At 36.1% G+C, this 17,409-nt stretch overlaps 2 protein-coding genes across 2 annotated transcripts; both read right to left on the reverse strand.

Moving 5' to 3' along the window:
* Positions 1–361: 361 nt before the first annotated feature.
* LOC106001463 (olfactory receptor 4C11-like) lies at positions 362–1,285 on the reverse strand. The gene has a single exon (XM_013036555.1). The coding sequence runs from the start codon at positions 1,283–1,285 to the stop codon at positions 362–364; it is 924 nt and encodes a 307-aa protein (XP_012892009.1).
* A 14,237-nt stretch (positions 1,286–15,522) lies between these two features.
* On the reverse strand, positions 15,523–16,434 carry LOC106001415 (olfactory receptor 4C11-like). The gene has a single exon (XM_013036510.1). It carries the CDS (start codon positions 16,432–16,434, stop codon positions 15,523–15,525), a length of 912 nt encoding a protein of 303 aa, XP_012891964.1.
* Between the last annotated feature and the right edge of the window lie 975 nt (positions 16,435–17,409).

A 17,409-nucleotide genomic window follows, 5' to 3' on the forward strand; every position in this document is an offset into this window, starting at 1 on the left:
ATATTTAAGGATACTTACAGTTTTGAATGAATGTGATCACAAACCCATCTTTGTTCTTATCAATCAGGTGTGTGGCATAAGCTTTGACTCATAATACACATACTTATGCCAGAAATAAGATTTCAGGAAAAATGACACACTTTACTAGTACAGGGAAGCTACTATTTTAAAGCCAGAAGCACATAGGAGGGGGAAAAATCAAATTAGATTAGATATGAATGAAAAAGTGTAGGCAAGCATATACCTATGAAATTGCATAATTGGCAAAAGATTCAGAGGAGGAAGTATTAATCATGCCTCTACATGAAGTTCTAAGGACTCAGTTACATTCTGTGTTGTATCACAGTAACATTTAATAATCTCATTTAGTCATGATTTTAACATTCCATAACTTTCTCATGGCATTTTTCACTTCTGCATTCCTCAGTGTGTAAATCAGTGGGTTGAGAAAGGGTGTGCCAATGGTGTAAAACACTGTCACCATCTTATCCACAGGGAAAGTGGTAGGAGGACGTGTATACATGAATATACATGGAACAAAAAATATTATAACTACAATAATGTGAGTCGTACAAGTGGAGAGAGCTTTCTTTCTCCCTTCTGCACTATGATTTCGCAGTGAATGCAATATGACAACATATGAGATCATCAAAATCAAGAAACTGGTTAAACAAATTACTCCACTGTTGGACACCAACAACAGGTTGATCACATAAGTGTCTGTGCAAGCAAGTTTCAACAAGGGCTGCAAATCACAGCAATAATGGTCAATTAAATTGGGTCCACAGAAGGGCAATTTTAAGAGCAAGATAATCTGAGAAGAGGCATGTATGAAGGAACCAATCCAGGCAAACACAATCAAGATGATACAGACCTGCCTTCTCATGATGGTTGGGTAGCGCAAGGGCTTACAGATGGCCACATAGCGATCAGCAGCCATGAGGATGAGGACAAAGATCTCCAAGCTGCCAAATAAATGCACTGTGAAGACTTGGGTCATGCATTCATTGTAGGAAATGATTTTATTTACAGACAGGGAATCCACAATGAGTCTGGGGGCTACGGTTGTGGAGAAGCAGAAATCAGCAAAGGCCAAATAAAGCAGGAAGAAGTACATGGGGCTGCCGAGCGTCCTGCTGAACTTGATGGTCACCATGATGAGCGTATTCCCCACAAAAGTTCCACCATAGAAAATTAAGAAGATGAAAAACACCAATTTTTGTTTTGGGGGATCTGGTGTCAGCCCTAACAATATGAACATTGTCACACTGCTGTTATTAGGCATTGTTTCAGTTGATATGGGGAAATTGAAGATTATAAAAATAACTCTGCAAAAGAGAAAAGAAAAATATTACTGAATTTTGATAAGTGAATCTTTGTTGTAAGTCATAAAATTAACTTACTAGTGGGTTATAGCTTATCACTTTTATATTATTTCCCCAAACCATCAATTTAGTATCATGCAATACAATGTTCACTAAGGAAAGAGCAAAGGTTTCTTCACAAGGTGGCTTCTTAGGAGTCAATACATGCCTTTTCTTGTTAGTTTTAAGCAAATATCTATTAACAGTAGGATAGCATGTTGAATATATTGAGAAAGCTTGAATAATTTAATTTAATACCTTTTGAAGTTATTTGAACTGGGCAATTATGCTACAAGCAAAATGTGAGGTACATCTTTGAATAATGTAGATAGTATAATCCTGTAAACCTTAGAGATTACCATCTTTAATAGAATCTAGATGGGCACTGACAGACACGTGGACACATAGAGTGATGTAAGTGGCAGACATCGTGATAAAAGAATTGTGAATATAGCATTGCAGAAATGAAGACTAACCTAACCAGTCATATCCAGAATTAGAACTAATATCATCTCCTGGCTAAATGTTGATCCCTTAGAATTGTCTATGCAATGATACATGAATCCAGAGTGAAACCAAGGATGATATTCATAGGAGCAGCTCACAAAAGCCCAATAGCTAGGAGCATGTGATCATATAAAATAATATTTAATTAAATGACCTGCAAGAAATAGAAACAAGAGATCTTGGTTGTTGTTGTTGTTGTTAGAGGGTAAGGAGAGGCGTAGAAATGGAAGGATAAACTCTGAACAAGTGCAACAGTGGTACTCACTAGATACTATGTTGAAAATGAATTATACAACTTGAGGTTTGGGATAGGAGGAAAAAACTTTGAGAGCGTGTACTCATTTCCTGATTTATGTAACAGTAACCCCTCTGTACCTCACCATGCCAATAACACAAAAATGCATTTATTAAAAAAAAATTACCTGTCCATTTCACTAGTTACATATTCTTCAACAAATTTTCATAAAAATACAGTAGACAGTGATTTTTAAGAGCATAATTATATATACTATATTATTTATATTTCTATATTACATATAGAATTATATATTAACTATGTTTATAAAAAATTTAATAAATATATTTATATATGCAAGCTTATTTATATTTCTGAACATTTATCAACAAATAAATACTTATATCATTTATGTATTTCATATATTCAAATACATCTGAATGATATTTATTCAAACTTTATAATTAACATAGAGATACCAAAATATACATGTAAAACTGGCATAATAGGTTTAGAAAACATACTGCATAAGAAAGCATTATTTCTGGAAACATAACTATTTCACATAGAATCTAAATACTATCAAAATAATTAACAAATATTTGATTCGGTCACTAGGATCTCTGTCCTCATGAAAAATATATCAACTTCCATATGTATCCAAAGTTGTTAGATTTAATTTATATTTACATTTAATTTATATTTCATTTATATTTACAGTTAATATTTGTGTTGTGATTTGGCTCAGGGACAGCACCAAGACTCTGAGTTCAAGCCCCATGACCAACCAAAGTATTAAAATAATAAGCTAATATTTGAGGTGTATATGTTTTGCATCTTTGACATTTGTGGTCTACAATTCCTGGTAAACATCTTTAAACAAAGTCACTGAGCAATGTGAGAGGATCTCAGTTTCACATGCTTAGATGGGTGCTCAGATGCCTGCAGTCTCTAATGGAGTTATTGCAAAAGGCACAGTTAAAATCTGCCGAAGGCACTGGTTCAGAGGTTCAATTTCTCATATATGTGGTCAACACAAGCACTAAAATTATTGCTATAGCCCTCTCAATGGTAGCAAAAGACAGGGAGGAATTTCAACTTCCATCACAGTCAAATAAATAAATAAAATAAGATATAGAACTATGATATATTTTTGAAAATGTTCACATGCAATAGTGCATCAAATAAGTTCTATGCAATGATCTCTAAATGCATTTGAAATTGAAATTCAAGATTTAAATTATATATGTTAGGGTGACTTTTTCACTAAAAATGAAGTATGTGGTTAATACTTATACACACATAATTTTTATATATCAATTCCCTTTCAGTGGGTATTTAAAAAAAGCCTAAATTTGTAGTATCTGTGAGGGCAAGCTGCTTTCTTGGAATTCAACATAGAAGATCTATTTGCTTTAAAATTATTCAATTTGTAAAGATTTGAAAGTGTGTTATGCTAAATTAAAAGGAAAGTTTTAAAACGTCTTACCTTAGAAGACTGGGACGCACATTGTCCTATCAACGAGGCTTCTCAACTCTTATAAATGTAGACTGGCAGTATGCAGGCAGAGTTGGCATTATTTCAGATCCAGAGGCTTGAATAAGACTGTGAGTACACTTTAAATACAGAATGCAACACACTATCAGCAACTACAGGCATGCTAACTTGAATATTAAATATTTTCAAAATGAATTCTTTCAGGATACAAATATAAAAATATGCTATATGAATAAGAAATATAAAAGCAATCTGTTTCTATTTCTATATGTATTTGTATACATATATTACTCTGGACAGGTTAATATAAGCAGATTAAATCCTGACATGTTTGTATAGAACAAGTTATTATTTTCCCAATTATCAATATACTTCAACATCATAGTATTAAGGGATTGCCAATAGATTCAGATCAATCATCTTCCATAGTATTGTCGATCTAGCTGGTATTGAGGAAGAGGGCTATCTGAATCCTCCTCTATTCATGACAATAGCACCATTGCTGAAGAGCAATTCCAGGAAAACCCCAAAGTGGCATTATTTCTATATGATTAATTTAAAAATGATCATCTTCAACAGTGCTTACTATTAGTAACTACCTGAATATATTTGATTTTAATTTTTTCATTCTGGATTGTACATCCTTAATAGAATTGTCCCTATTCTTCTGCACATGCATGATGCATTGCAGGAACTGGCTGTGACATTAATATTCCAAAAGTATGTGACATGGTGGCCTTAATAGAAATCTTACCAGTTTTGGTAAGAAATGGCAGGTTAGTGTGCCCACTGTCCTTCATTTCTTCATGAATAACTTTTGAGCCAACTTACTCTGAGAATTTAAAAGTGATTCTCTTTAATGCCAAATTATTCTGATATTAGTATCTCTTGCATCTCTGAGAGGAAGTTATGTTTTCACTTGGTTCCAGAGCCATTTGATATTTTCCAAAACCACCCCTGGTACAGGATTTTAATTTGCATTTTTCCATTCCTTATTCCCGATGATAGGCTTAACAAGAACAATGAAAGCTTATTCCCTAAAGTGTCTCTTCCCTCCCAACAGAGAGCCAGATGAGATAAAGAACTCAATTGGCAATTTGTCTTCTATTTTGCAACTAGAAGTGAGATATTATTTCAATTAAAAGCATCATTTAGAATAATGCCACTTTGGGGCTAGAATAAATAAAAGCAATTTAGCACTCACCCCTTTGCTTCTAATACTACTCTCTAATAAAAAGATTGTGGAAGGTCTGGGCTAAAAATGTATAACGTTTTTCCTGTAGTGGTAAAAATGAAGTTATGACAAAATTCACACAGCATACCCATGAACTTGGATTTATTCAATGGAGATGTGGGTGAATTGAGAGACTATATGATGGCTAACTTTATAAGGAGTGTGAGCATCTAAATAAAGAACATTGCAGCAAATGTATAAATGTAGTATAATTTCATGGTCCACAAATACACACATTTGTCAATATGTCAACATGTGTTTGTGCTTGTGTGTGTGTGTGTGTGTGTGTACCAGAGACCATGCAGTCATCAATAATTCAATAGAAATGAATGTCTAGGGAAGAAAAAGGAAAGACTCTCTGGGGAAAATTTTCATATTTTATGGATAGAATACTTATGGATGTACTCTTGAAGACTTAAAATTTAACTCTTTTTCTTTTTTTACTGTGATTGACACAGTGTTACATGGGATGTCCTGTTAACCACACAAAGGAAATGCAATCAAGATACTAATGATTCTAGCAAGCATGTTGATGTGGTGCTAATATGTGCTCATTGACATGACAGGATGAAAATGACACTTTACTTGTTTGAGCTTTTTCACTCACAGAGGTTTATTCTCAAACTTGGGGTAATATACCAAAGAAAGCACAACCAAGACTCCAGAAAGCTGCCAAAGTCATCAAAAATGGGAGAACATCAAGCAATTGTCATTGTCAAGATATGCAAAGGAAAATGTCTGAATACATGAGTGTGTTTTCCTATATGGGGCTAGAGGCTGTGGAGAGAAATAAAATTAGTTATAAATATCTGGGTGAATTATATATCATTTATAGTCATCTTTTTGACAAATACCTCATACTAATTTGAGGTGAAAAGTCGAGAAACTCAGTGTGAGTGTATGGAAACTCTGTAACGTTTTCACAAATGTTTTGTAAATATAAATCTATTTATGTATAACTTTAACTGCTAGAGAAAATATACAATTTTGTGTAGAATGGCTTTCATCCATTGGATACTCAAAGCGTTTTAAATATGTAAACCATTTTATATCTAAGTGTTGGGATGTATAACATATTCAAAAACACACCATGTTGGAAAAATATTATTCTACCACCAATTATTACATATTCTTGTTGAATTTCAATTTTTAGGAATGCAATTACTTTTCTTACCAGTTATATGTGTGTAGCTCATTGCATGTCATTTAATCACATTGCTTAACAATCATCATTTCCCATCTACAGAAATTTTTTATCTCTAAATGCTAGAAGTCTTTATTCATTAAATAGCCCATTATTGTATCTTAGTCCAGTTACCCATAACCACAATTCTACAGCAATCATCTGTGACTTTGAACAGTCAAAGCACCTCCTATAAAATGAGTCCATTCAGCATTTGTGCACTCCTGTTTTGTGTCACTGCGTGTGATCAAAACTCACCAATGTGTCATCATTTCCTTAGTTTTGACACTGAATTGCATCATAGGCAATTCCTGTAATACATTTACTGTATTATACCCATGAGATTAGAAACCGCTGTTCAAATATAAATATTATGTATGTGTGTGCACATTTGGAAATAGACATTCTCTATAATATGGTGTTTTGTATGCACCTTTGAAGTCAGACACAGCATCTTTCAAAGCATTGAACCATTTTATAAAGCCATAGGAAGTAAAACCATACGTTGAGAATCCTTCTTTATCACCACTAGCTTAAGTTGCAAACTTTTCTAAATAGTCAATATCAATGAAGTGACACTTCATTGCGAATTTAAGCCACATTTCCTGATTATTAGTGACAACCTGTTTAAATCATAGAAACTTAACTTCAGTTGTAGACAAGTAGTATCTGCTTTTATGGATAAAAATTTAAAATATATGTAATACATGTCCATGTAATTTGTCTCCTTTGGTAGTTGTTATTTTGAAAACGTTTGTGTTTTACCTGTCCCTGAGGTTTTTATTTTTCGAGGTTTTTTATTGTAAAGATGTTTTACTCTCAGAGGGGTTACAATTACATGAGTAATGTAATAAGTATATTTCTTGAGCTTTTTATCACAAGGTTAGCACTTTACCCCTTATGCTATAATTCTCCTTCTGGCTTTTTTTGTGGTAAATTGGAGATAAAGAGTCTCATAAACATTCTTGCCTGGAATGGCTTTGAACTGTGTAGCTCAGATCATCAGCCTCCAGAATGGCTAGGGTTACAGTTGTGAGCCATTGACACCTAGCCATAGTTTGTGTTTTCATATTTACCATTAGCAGAGTGTTTAATATTTTATTTGAGCTGTATTTTGGGGTACCTAGCATCTGTTCAACTTGAAAGAGTCTCTTGCTCTTCTGGGACAGCAGTTCTACTAGCAGGAGTTTGAGCTCAAGGACTCCTCCTTCCACTTGAGCTGTGACTCCAGCATAAGAAAATTATCATTATTATTATTGTCAGTTGTGGGGCTTGAACTCTGGGCTTGGGTGCTGTTCCTCAGCTTTTCAGCTCAAGGCTAACACTCTACCACTTGAGCTACAGTGCCACTTCAGGCTTTCTGGCGGATTATCGGAGATAAGAGTTTCAAGGACTTTCCCGCCTGGGCTGGTTTTGAACCCTGAACCTCAGATCTCAGCTTCTTGAGTAGCTTGGATTTCAGGCATGAGCCACAAGCACCTGGCTTAAACATTTTTTATTATATGTTTTTCATTGTAAAAATAGTGTACAGAAGGGTTACAGTTACATGAGTAAGGTAATGAGTACATTTCCTATGGAGCATTGTTACCTCCTCCTTTGTTTTTCCCCTACTATACTTTCTCTCCCCACCTCCCCAACTCCTCTGTCTCTTCCCCAAGTTGTAAAGTTCATTTTCAACATAGTGTCTTGTACATATAATTGTTACAATGGGTCAACCTGTATCCTTATTTCAGGATTTTGTAATTTCCCTTCCCCTCCCCAAATTAGAAAAATGTATATACAAGATACAGGACACCAATATCAAATACAGTGAAAACAGGGGTTATACTAAGGTGGAAGAACATACAAGAGAAACAAAAAAAATCACATAGTGCCTTTTAAATACTTTAAAAGTAATAGCAAGAAAGATAAAACCACTGGCTTTAAGGATCCTTTCCTTGGTCTGAATTGATCCTGTGAGGATTATAATGTGATGGTGGGATGTCCTGTTCTGGTCTGGTCTATTTGGGGTTTTAAAGGCTTCTTATATTTGAATAGGCCTATCTTTTTACATGTTTGGGAAGTTCTCTGCTAGGATCCTGTTAAATAAATTTCCTAGACCATTAACTTCTGTCTCTAGGTGCTTCTCTACACCCATTGTCCTAAGATTAGGTCTTCTGATGGTGTCTTCCAAATATTGAATAGATCATATTTCTTGGCTTTGTCTTGGATATTTGTATATCCTTTCTCTATAATATCTAGCCTGTCTTTAATCCACAAGATTCGATCTTCTGCATGGTCTAACCTTCTGTCAAGACTTTCTACATTGTTTTTTATTTCCTTTCCTTCTAATTGGTCAGTTTTGATGGCTTCAAATTCTTTGTTGGAGCTTTGTTTTAGATCTTGTATGGACTTCTTATTTTCTTAATTTTGTTTTCAGTGTTCATTTTCAAATTCCTTAGTTGATTGGTTCTGGTTTCATTGGACTCCCTTTCCTTCTGATGGGCTTGATTCAGCATTCCATTTGTGGCCTCCTTGGATTCCTTCAGCTGTCTGTGGATTCCATTAGTCTTTGTCTATTCTATTCCCACTCATGCAATTCCTTTATTAATGATTGATTGCCTTCCTTAAGCTCACTCAATTTCTGTATTAATATTTGATTAACCTCATCATGCTCACAAAATGCCTGTATTAATCTTTGGTTAGCTTTATCATGCTCACAAGATTCCTGTATTAATCTTTGTTAGCTTTCTCAAGCTTACGCTTTTCCCTATCCCACTCACATATTTCTCTATCAAATTCACAGAGTCCTTTGCAGGCTTTCACTCTTTTCATTCAGTATGTTTACCAGTTTCTAGAGCATTTTGGGAATTCTCCTCTGGATTATTCATTAACTGCTCTGTCGCCTGATTATTATGTGTGGGAGTTGAGATACCTGGACTTGACATTTTTCTTGTGTTTCTCTGGCTTGTTATGCCCATTTGGTAGGAAACCAAAACCAGTTTCACACTAGAACATTATATTAAGGCAAGAAGAGCCCTGTAATTACACCAATTGATTGACACAGTCAAAATGAGTACAGATACAATCTAGTTTAACAACAAACAACTATGGATTAATGGACTAAAAACATCAAAGAAGGAGTCCGCAGACCAGAAATTAACAGGTTTATGGAGAACTGTGGGGAGAAAATAAGATTAGAGAAATGTGAGGAGAGAAAAGGAGAGGGGGGATTTAACCAAGATGTAAATTCAGCAGAGGAAACAGATAGAAGGAAAGGAGGAGAGAGATAAAGAAACAAGGAAAAATTAAAATAAAAAATTAAAAATGAAACACTTAAAAATTATATAAATATAAAGAAATAATATGGGAGAGGAGAAGGATAAAAGGAAAGGAGGAGAGAGATAAAGAAAAAGGAAAAAACAAAAAATAAAAATTTAAAAATAAAACACTTAAAAATTATATAAGCATAAAGAAATAATTTACCATTAAAAGAGTTAAGGCTGAGAGTTTGTGAATTGAGTAATCAATTTCTAAATTAGGTATGCACACAATATAGGATAAAATCTAATAATCAAAGATGGGTATATATATATATGGGGATGAGCAGAATAGAAGTTAAGTCACACAAAAATAACCCAAAAAAGACCAAAAAGGAAAAGAGTAAAAAGTGTTTAATAAAGCACACACACACACACACACACACACACACACACACACACACACACATCTAAAATAAAAATTGTGAAAAAAAGAAAAACATTAAAAATAATTTAAAAATTAGGTAGAAAGGGTTCTTCATTCTTTTTTTGGGGGGGGACTTGTGTCTCCCCTGTGACCATAATCAGTCATTGGTGGAGTTTCTGTTTTCCTTGTGGTGTTTGGTTTTCCTGAGGCTTGATTGGTTTATAAGGCAGTTTGAACAGGCAGAAAGAAGCTCGGCCTTACCAGGAACTTTATGACCCTCCTCCTAGGCTAGTTCAGTGGAAGGTAGATCTACTCTGAGCATCACAAAAGGGGGATGTGGCTCTTTCCTCTAGCTTGGAGTTGTTGTGATGGGGCTAGGTTGTGGGTAGGGTTGAAGCCTATCAGCAATCAGTAGCTTTTCCCTGAGAGGCTAGCTCCTGCAATAATCACAGAGCTATAAACATAGTTGTGCTAGTAGCTTTGGTGTGGTCTTGTTTGTAAACATTTGGGTAAATGCCCAAAAGTGGGATTGCTGGGTCATAGGGGACCTCTATGTGAAGTCTTTTGAGGAACCTCCATACTGCTTTCCAAAGTGTTTGAACAAGTTTACATTCCCACCAACAATGAAGTAAGGTTCCCTTCTGTCCACATCCCCTCCAGCATCTGTTGTTGTTAGAGTTCTTGATTTTTGCCATTCTAACTGGTGTGAGGTGGTATCTCAATGTTGTTTTGATTGGCATTTCTTTTATGGCTAGGGAGGTTGAGCATTTCTTCATGTGTCTATTGGCCATCCATCTTTCTTCTTCAGAGAAGTTTCTCTTTAAGTCTTTAGCCCACTTATTTATTGGGCAGTTGTTTCTTTGAGGATTTGTTGTTGGGGGGTTTAATTTTTTGAGTTCCAAGTATATTTTAGATATGAGACCCTTGTCTGTTGTATGGCTAGTGAAGAGCTTCTCCCAATCCGTGGGCTTTCTATTGATCTTGCTAGCTATGTCCTTTGCCATGCAGAAGCTCTGCAACTTCATGCAATCCCATTTGTCCAACCTTTCTTTGATTTGTTGTGTTTCCGGGTCTCTATTCAGAAATTTTCGGCCTGAGCCAAGGAGACCTAGGGTTTCTCCTATTCCATCCTGTAATGTTTTCAGAGTGTCTGCTTTGACTTCGAGGTCTTTGATCCATTTGGAGTTGATTCTGTTTACTGCAGCATTATTTACCATAGCTAAGATATGGAACCAATCCAGATGCCCTTTAGTAGATGAATGGATCAAGAAAATGTGGTATATATACACAATGAAATTCTATGCCTCCATCAGAAAGAATGACATTGCCCCATTTGTTAGGAAATGGAAAAACTTGGAAAAAATTATATTAAGTGAAGTAAGCCAGGCCCAAAGAAACATAGGTCCCATGGTTTCCCTTATTTGCAATATCTAGTATATGTATGAGTCAAGCAGCAAAGATCAGATAATGTGATGTTAGGAAAATGAACCCTTAGATATGTATTCTAATGTTTTTTTCTTCCATGCATTTGTTTTTAATGCATTTATAAGATTATCTCTTTGTTGCTTTGTATGTCCCTCCCCCACAGTATAACCCCTGCTTTCACTATATCTGATGTCAGTATAACTTGTGGAGGAGATGGGGAAAAACAAGTCGTTTAAATAAGGATACAGGTGGACTTGTTGCAACAATGAGAAGTACAAGTTGCCATGTCGAAAACGAGCTTTACAATGTTGGTGCGTGGTGGGGGGGGGTGGGGAGGAGGCTGGGAAGGGATGTGAAGGGTAAACAAAGGAGGAGGCTGCAATGCTTGATAAGAAATGTATGCATTATCTTGCCCATGTAATTGCAACCCCTCTGTACAGTATGTTCACAAAAAAATAATATTACATTAAAAAAATAATCATAGAGCTTAGCCTGGAGCCATTCTCAGGATTTATGTTTACTGAGTTTCAATTGGTTTTCTTTTACCCCTCCTGCCTCTGTGTCTGCTGCCTACACTGCAATGGGGAGGGGCAGCATCTGGTTCTGTTTACCCAGTGAAGAAAGTCACTCCTTCAAGGGCAGAGCTATCTATGCCTGGGAAGGGCAACTTTCCCCTGGGTGGAGCTGAGCCAGGCAGGTCAGGTTCCTGTGACCTTCTAAATGTCTCTTATTGTCTGGAAGAGTTGCATGCTAGCTGCTCCAGCCAGGTGTTTCTCTGTATCCAAGATGGATACTTCCCATCCTTGGTCCATGAGGAGTGAGGATGTCTTAGGGTACTCATACCTATCCCTTGGTTTCCAGGCCTCCCATGGTCTGTGACTGTCTGTGGTCAGCAAGATGAAGATTTCTGCTCCTTGTCACTTCTTGTTGGCACTGAGTAGAATCCACACACACACTGCCTCTGGTGCCTTTGTCCTGGGATCTTCTTGGTTGATATTGCGGCCCTGGTACACTTGGTGTGACTCTTTAGCTTAGGACTTTTCACTGGATCACTAAAACTTCTTTCTGTGTGAGAGCTTGATTAGCTCCCAGCTTCTCTGCCATCTTCCTCCAGAATCTCCATAAGCACATTTTTAGATCATACTGTAGAAGACAATAAATGAGAATCTGACTAAAAATTGCTAGGGTCTCAATGAAGGAGGTCCTAACATAATTAAGAAAGATATGTAAGTATAGAAATAGTAGATCTTGAAATGATAGAATTCTGAATAGTGTGTTCAGTATGACAATCTCAGCATAGAGCAATTTGGTAAGTTTTTATTTATCTTAAGGAATCAAGGGATGCTCTCATGATGTTTCACATCAGCTGAAGGAAACTGTCATCCGCAAACTTGTGTTTCACAACAATGAAAGTGGTGGCACTGACCAAAATACATTGTCCTCATAGATTAAAATATTGAATTTAAACTCCTTTCTACAACTACTTAAAGATAACAATAATAAAAATGAAATCATTTCAAGGATGGAAAATAAGGCAGGAAGCACTTGGCTTTCCCTTCATCTCCTCTGTGTGTGTGTGTGAGAGAGAGAGAGAGGGGGGGGAGAGAGAGATAGAATGGGCTATAAACTCTGAAATATTAATCTGAATATGATCCTCCCCCTTGCTGGTGGCTCCAGGGAACTGACTTTGCAAAACATGATGAGAGGCCTTACAGTTGACATCTATCTAGGTTCAAGAATTTCTATCATTGAGCTGGGCACCGGTGGGTCACGCCTGTCATCCTAGCTACTCAGGAGGCTGAGATCTGAAGATCGCAGTTCAAAGCCAGCCCAGGCAGGAAAGTCCATGAAACTCTTATCTCCAATAAACCACCAGAAAACCAGAAGTGGTGCTGTAGCTCAAGTGGTAGAGCGCTAGGCTTGAGCTGAAGAGCTGAGTGACAGCGCCCAAGCCCAGAGTTCAAGGCCCATGACCTACAAAAAAAAATAAAAAAAAGAATTTCTATCATTGAAAAATTCATACAAAATTTTTATCCTTGAGGAATTAGCGCTGTGGCTCAAATGGTAGAGCTTGTGCCTTGAGCTGAAGAGCTCAGGGACAGAGCCCAAGCCCAGAGTTCAAGACCACAACCAAAAACCAAAAACCAAAAAACAAAAAACAAAAAAATGAAGTGTTTATCCTAAACATATTGACATTTCTGAAGATCAGAGATATGTGGCAAGAACTGCAAAAGTGGAGTAATTGGAACATTTGTAGAAACCAACCCAATGGGAGCAGTTGTAAGGGAAGAACATTTTGAAGGTCAAGAAAAGGAGTTCCAGGACATCCTGATTATTAGACATCTTCCTCAAGCTTCAAGTATAACACAACTACAATTGCCAATGAGAATATCTGAAAGGTTTGCATAAAAGTTTCTGAAAGTAAAATATCAGCATTTCTCCATTTGCCAGTTGCATGGATAATGTATCACTTGATGAAGACATCCAGTGAAGGCAAACATCTCTATCAAGTGAATGCATCTCCTTTGTCCCCTCTGATTTCCCTGTTGCTATTCTATGTTAGGTCACTAGACCTCAAGTAAAGAGGAAGAATTGGGAGAATGTTAACACTTTAGATATTCTGATTTATTTTAAAATTATTACATGTTTTCCTTTAACAGAATATTGTAAATGTACAATATTCTGTGAACATTGTGATGTTTAATAACTAGCCTATCTGTCACCTAGAACCTCAGTTATTTCTTCGTAGTAAAATGTTCAAAATTATCTCTATTAGGTAACTTGAAGTAATGAATGGTCTTGCTAAGAATACCTACCTTGTATGGATCAGGATGTGTGGAAGGAGGAAGGGTGGGGAGTGGGTGCAGTGTAAATTTGGATTGAGCATGTGAAACTGGGTGGATTCTGGGACTTTTGTTTTCTAACAGTAGGAAAATTCATGAATCTTTGTGCATTTACATCTAGACATTCATGCAAGCTTCTCATAGTATTTGAAGGATCAGCAAGAGACAAGAAACAGTTTAGTTGTTATTGGGTCCTGTTTATGTAACAAGAAACTCCATTTTAATATTACCTTCATAGATTCAGATTTTTGAGATTCTGAAAGCATATTTTAAAGAGTGATAAGGAACATTGTGTTCATTTGTAATGAAGATATACAGATTTGCCACTTGTGAACATGGTACTTGGAAGGCTGACAGATTACTCTTCATGCCATGCCCTTCAATGGCCCATCTTAGAGTCAGAAGTAGGTAATGACATTTTGTATTCAGTTAATAGACATGCTCATGAATATAAAAAAGTACATCCAAGGCAGGTACTATTTGCTTACACTTACAATCTTAGCTACTCAGGAGGCTGGGAGGTGAGCATCCTGGTTTGAAGCCAGCCTAAGCAGAAAAGTATGTGAGACTCTTATTTTGAATTAATTACCAAGAAAAGCTAGAAGTGGGTCTGTGGCTCAAGTGGTAGAGTAATAATCTGAAGCAAAGGACACTCAGAGAGAGCACCTAGGACCTGAGTTTAAACCTCAGGAATGGCAAAACAAAAAAGGACATCTTGTTCCCTTGCATTAGTCTTTATCATTTAGAGTAGTATTTCGGAGTGCCTTTGTGTTTGGATTACAAATTGAAGTACAGAAAAATGGAACAGCATTTGATCATGAGATTATGTGATGGTTATCAGTACATATACACATAAAGATGTCAGATTATTGGAAATAAAAACATATTTTAAAAACACCCTAATAAACTGACATTAAAATTCTAAAGGAGAGATATTATGTCTCACTTTATCTGTGTATTATTCACATTTAAACTTTTAGTTACTATGAGGAAGAAAATAAATGCCTCTTACATCATCCTTGATATCGAAGTTAGTACAACATCTGAAAAAAGAAGAGCCTGTAAGCAACCCATCAGAGCTGACCTGAGAAGTTAACTTATACTAGGTCAAGATGGTGTTTCAGATTCTCCAGAAGATAATCACATGGGCAAAAGTAATTAGCAAAATAAACAGTTATCCTTTTTTCAGTTTCTTTCTTTTTGCTCTTTCTTTGGCAGTTTCAAAGTGGCCTTTTTATATGCATCCTTACCAATCTTGACATGGATAATAAATTACTATGTTTCAGTCAATATTAATATGGCTTATTTTATGATCACATACAAAAGATTATTGAATAAAATCTGGAAAGTAAGGATTAAAGAAGTTTAATTCCCAATACCTAACCAATCATTCAGTGAATACTCAGGTAAATGCATGTAACAGATGATTGAAATAGATGACTATAATTTAGACACATATTTCCAGAGACTTTAAAATGTTCTCCTAATGCCAAAGAAACTTTACCTGGACTTCCATGCAATATAACTCACTTATTAGGGAAGACTATTTGAGAAGCCTTCACTGAAGTCATTCTTTGCTACAACATAGTTTTTTCATGGCATTTTTCACTTCTGCATTCCTCAGGGTATAGATTAGAGGATTGAGCAAGGGTGTGCCAATAGTGTAAAACACAGCTACCATCTTGTCTACTGGAAAGGTAGTTGGTGGGCGTGTGTATATAAATATGCAGGGACCAAAAAATATGACAACCACAATAAAATGAGAGGCACAAGTGGACAGGGCTTTGCGCCTTCCTTTGGCACTGTGGTTTCTCAGAGAGTATAAAATGACAGCATAGGAAGTCAGCAGGATCATAAAACATACCATGCATATGGCCCCACTATTAGAAACAACTAGCAAATTGATCACATAGGTGTCCATGCAGGCAAGTTTCAATAAGGGCTGCAAGTCACAGAAATAGTGATCAATTACATTGGGGCCACAGAAAGGTAATCTCAAAGCCAGGAAAATCTGTGCCAAAGAATGAATGCAAGATCCCACCCAGGCCAGCATTATTAAAATTCCACAGACACGCTGGCTCATGATGGTTGTGTATCTCAGAGGCTTACAGATGGCCAAATAACGATCAAAGGCCATGAGGATGAGCACAAAGATCTCCATGCACCCAAAGAAATGGAAAGCAAAAACTTGAGTCATGCACTCATTGTAGGAAATTTTCTTCTTTTGTGAAATGGAATCCACGATCAACCTGGGGGCTGTGGTTGTGGAGAAGCAAGCATCAGCAAAGGAGAGGTAGAAAAGGAAAAAGTACATGGGAGTCCCCAGTGTCTGGCTGGTTTTAATGGTCACCACGATGAGAAAATTCCCAGTCAGAGTCATCAGGTAAAGAATCAAGAAGATGCCAAATATGGCCTTCTGCTTTCCAGGATCCTGTGTCAACCCAAACAAAATGAATTCAGTCACACTCCTATTATTCATGGTCTTGTTGGTGGCTGTAGGTATAATTCAGGTGGCAAATGCACAATCTGCAGAGAGAAAAAAAGAAAGGACAGCTTGGAAAGATCAGTGAACTGGTCTCATATTTCCTTGGTTCTGTCCTGCAACCTATCACTTCCAACTGCCTTTGTTTTGAGAAATTAAAAAAAAAATAAAGTTTGAAAACTGTACTTAGTCTAGTTCTTATGGAATTGAATTGATAAATCAGACTTTCACTGGAATCAATTGTTTCTTTTTTAACAGTTTATTGGAAAAAAGCAAAAATTTTTCCCCTAGATTAAGTACTGTAGAAATTTTCATGTGTAGGAAATGATAGCTCATATATTCAGACATATTATCATTTTATATTTTTCCATTTTTGAATTCATTTCTTCTTGATATTCCCTGTTTCAGTGTTACAAAAGTGATATTTTTCTTTAGTCTTTCACAATCATCTTTGCCTCAAAATCAAAACTATCCAGAATTGTTGTAAGGAATAGAAAAAGATTCCCTTTTTTTGACAATTTACATGTGTTTTAAGATAAATTCAGATAAATTTTGAAATATGGGTACTGAATCTAAGTAACTTGGATGCCATTTTGGCATCTTGCTATTAATTATAGATGGGGACTTTCCAAACTCTATAGATTATAGATGACATTCTTTGGAATGTAAAAATTGTCATGGGCTCCAGGAAACTCCTGGTTTCTCTAGATAATTGGGGTCCTGGTTGTCCCTTATTGTTCCCCTGAATCACCACTTTGTTAGAGTTAAGTATCCCCCCCAGTCACTTAGCTTATGAATTAACACTGTGTTAGTTACTTATCCCCACCTAGTTATTGCCTATGTATAATCATTTTATTAAGAATAAGTATATTCACTTTGCCTTTGTATAACCACTTTCTTAGGAATAATTATCCTCATTTAGCTTGTTTTGTTTTATGTATGACACTTTTGTTAAGATTAAGATTTGGTCTC

The sequence above is a fragment of the Dipodomys ordii genome, unplaced genomic scaffold, assembly GCF_000151885.1.
Source record: "Dipodomys ordii isolate 6190 unplaced genomic scaffold, Dord_2.0 Scaffold298, whole genome shotgun sequence".
Lineage (NCBI taxonomy): Eukaryota > Metazoa > Chordata > Mammalia > Rodentia > Heteromyidae > Dipodomys > Dipodomys ordii.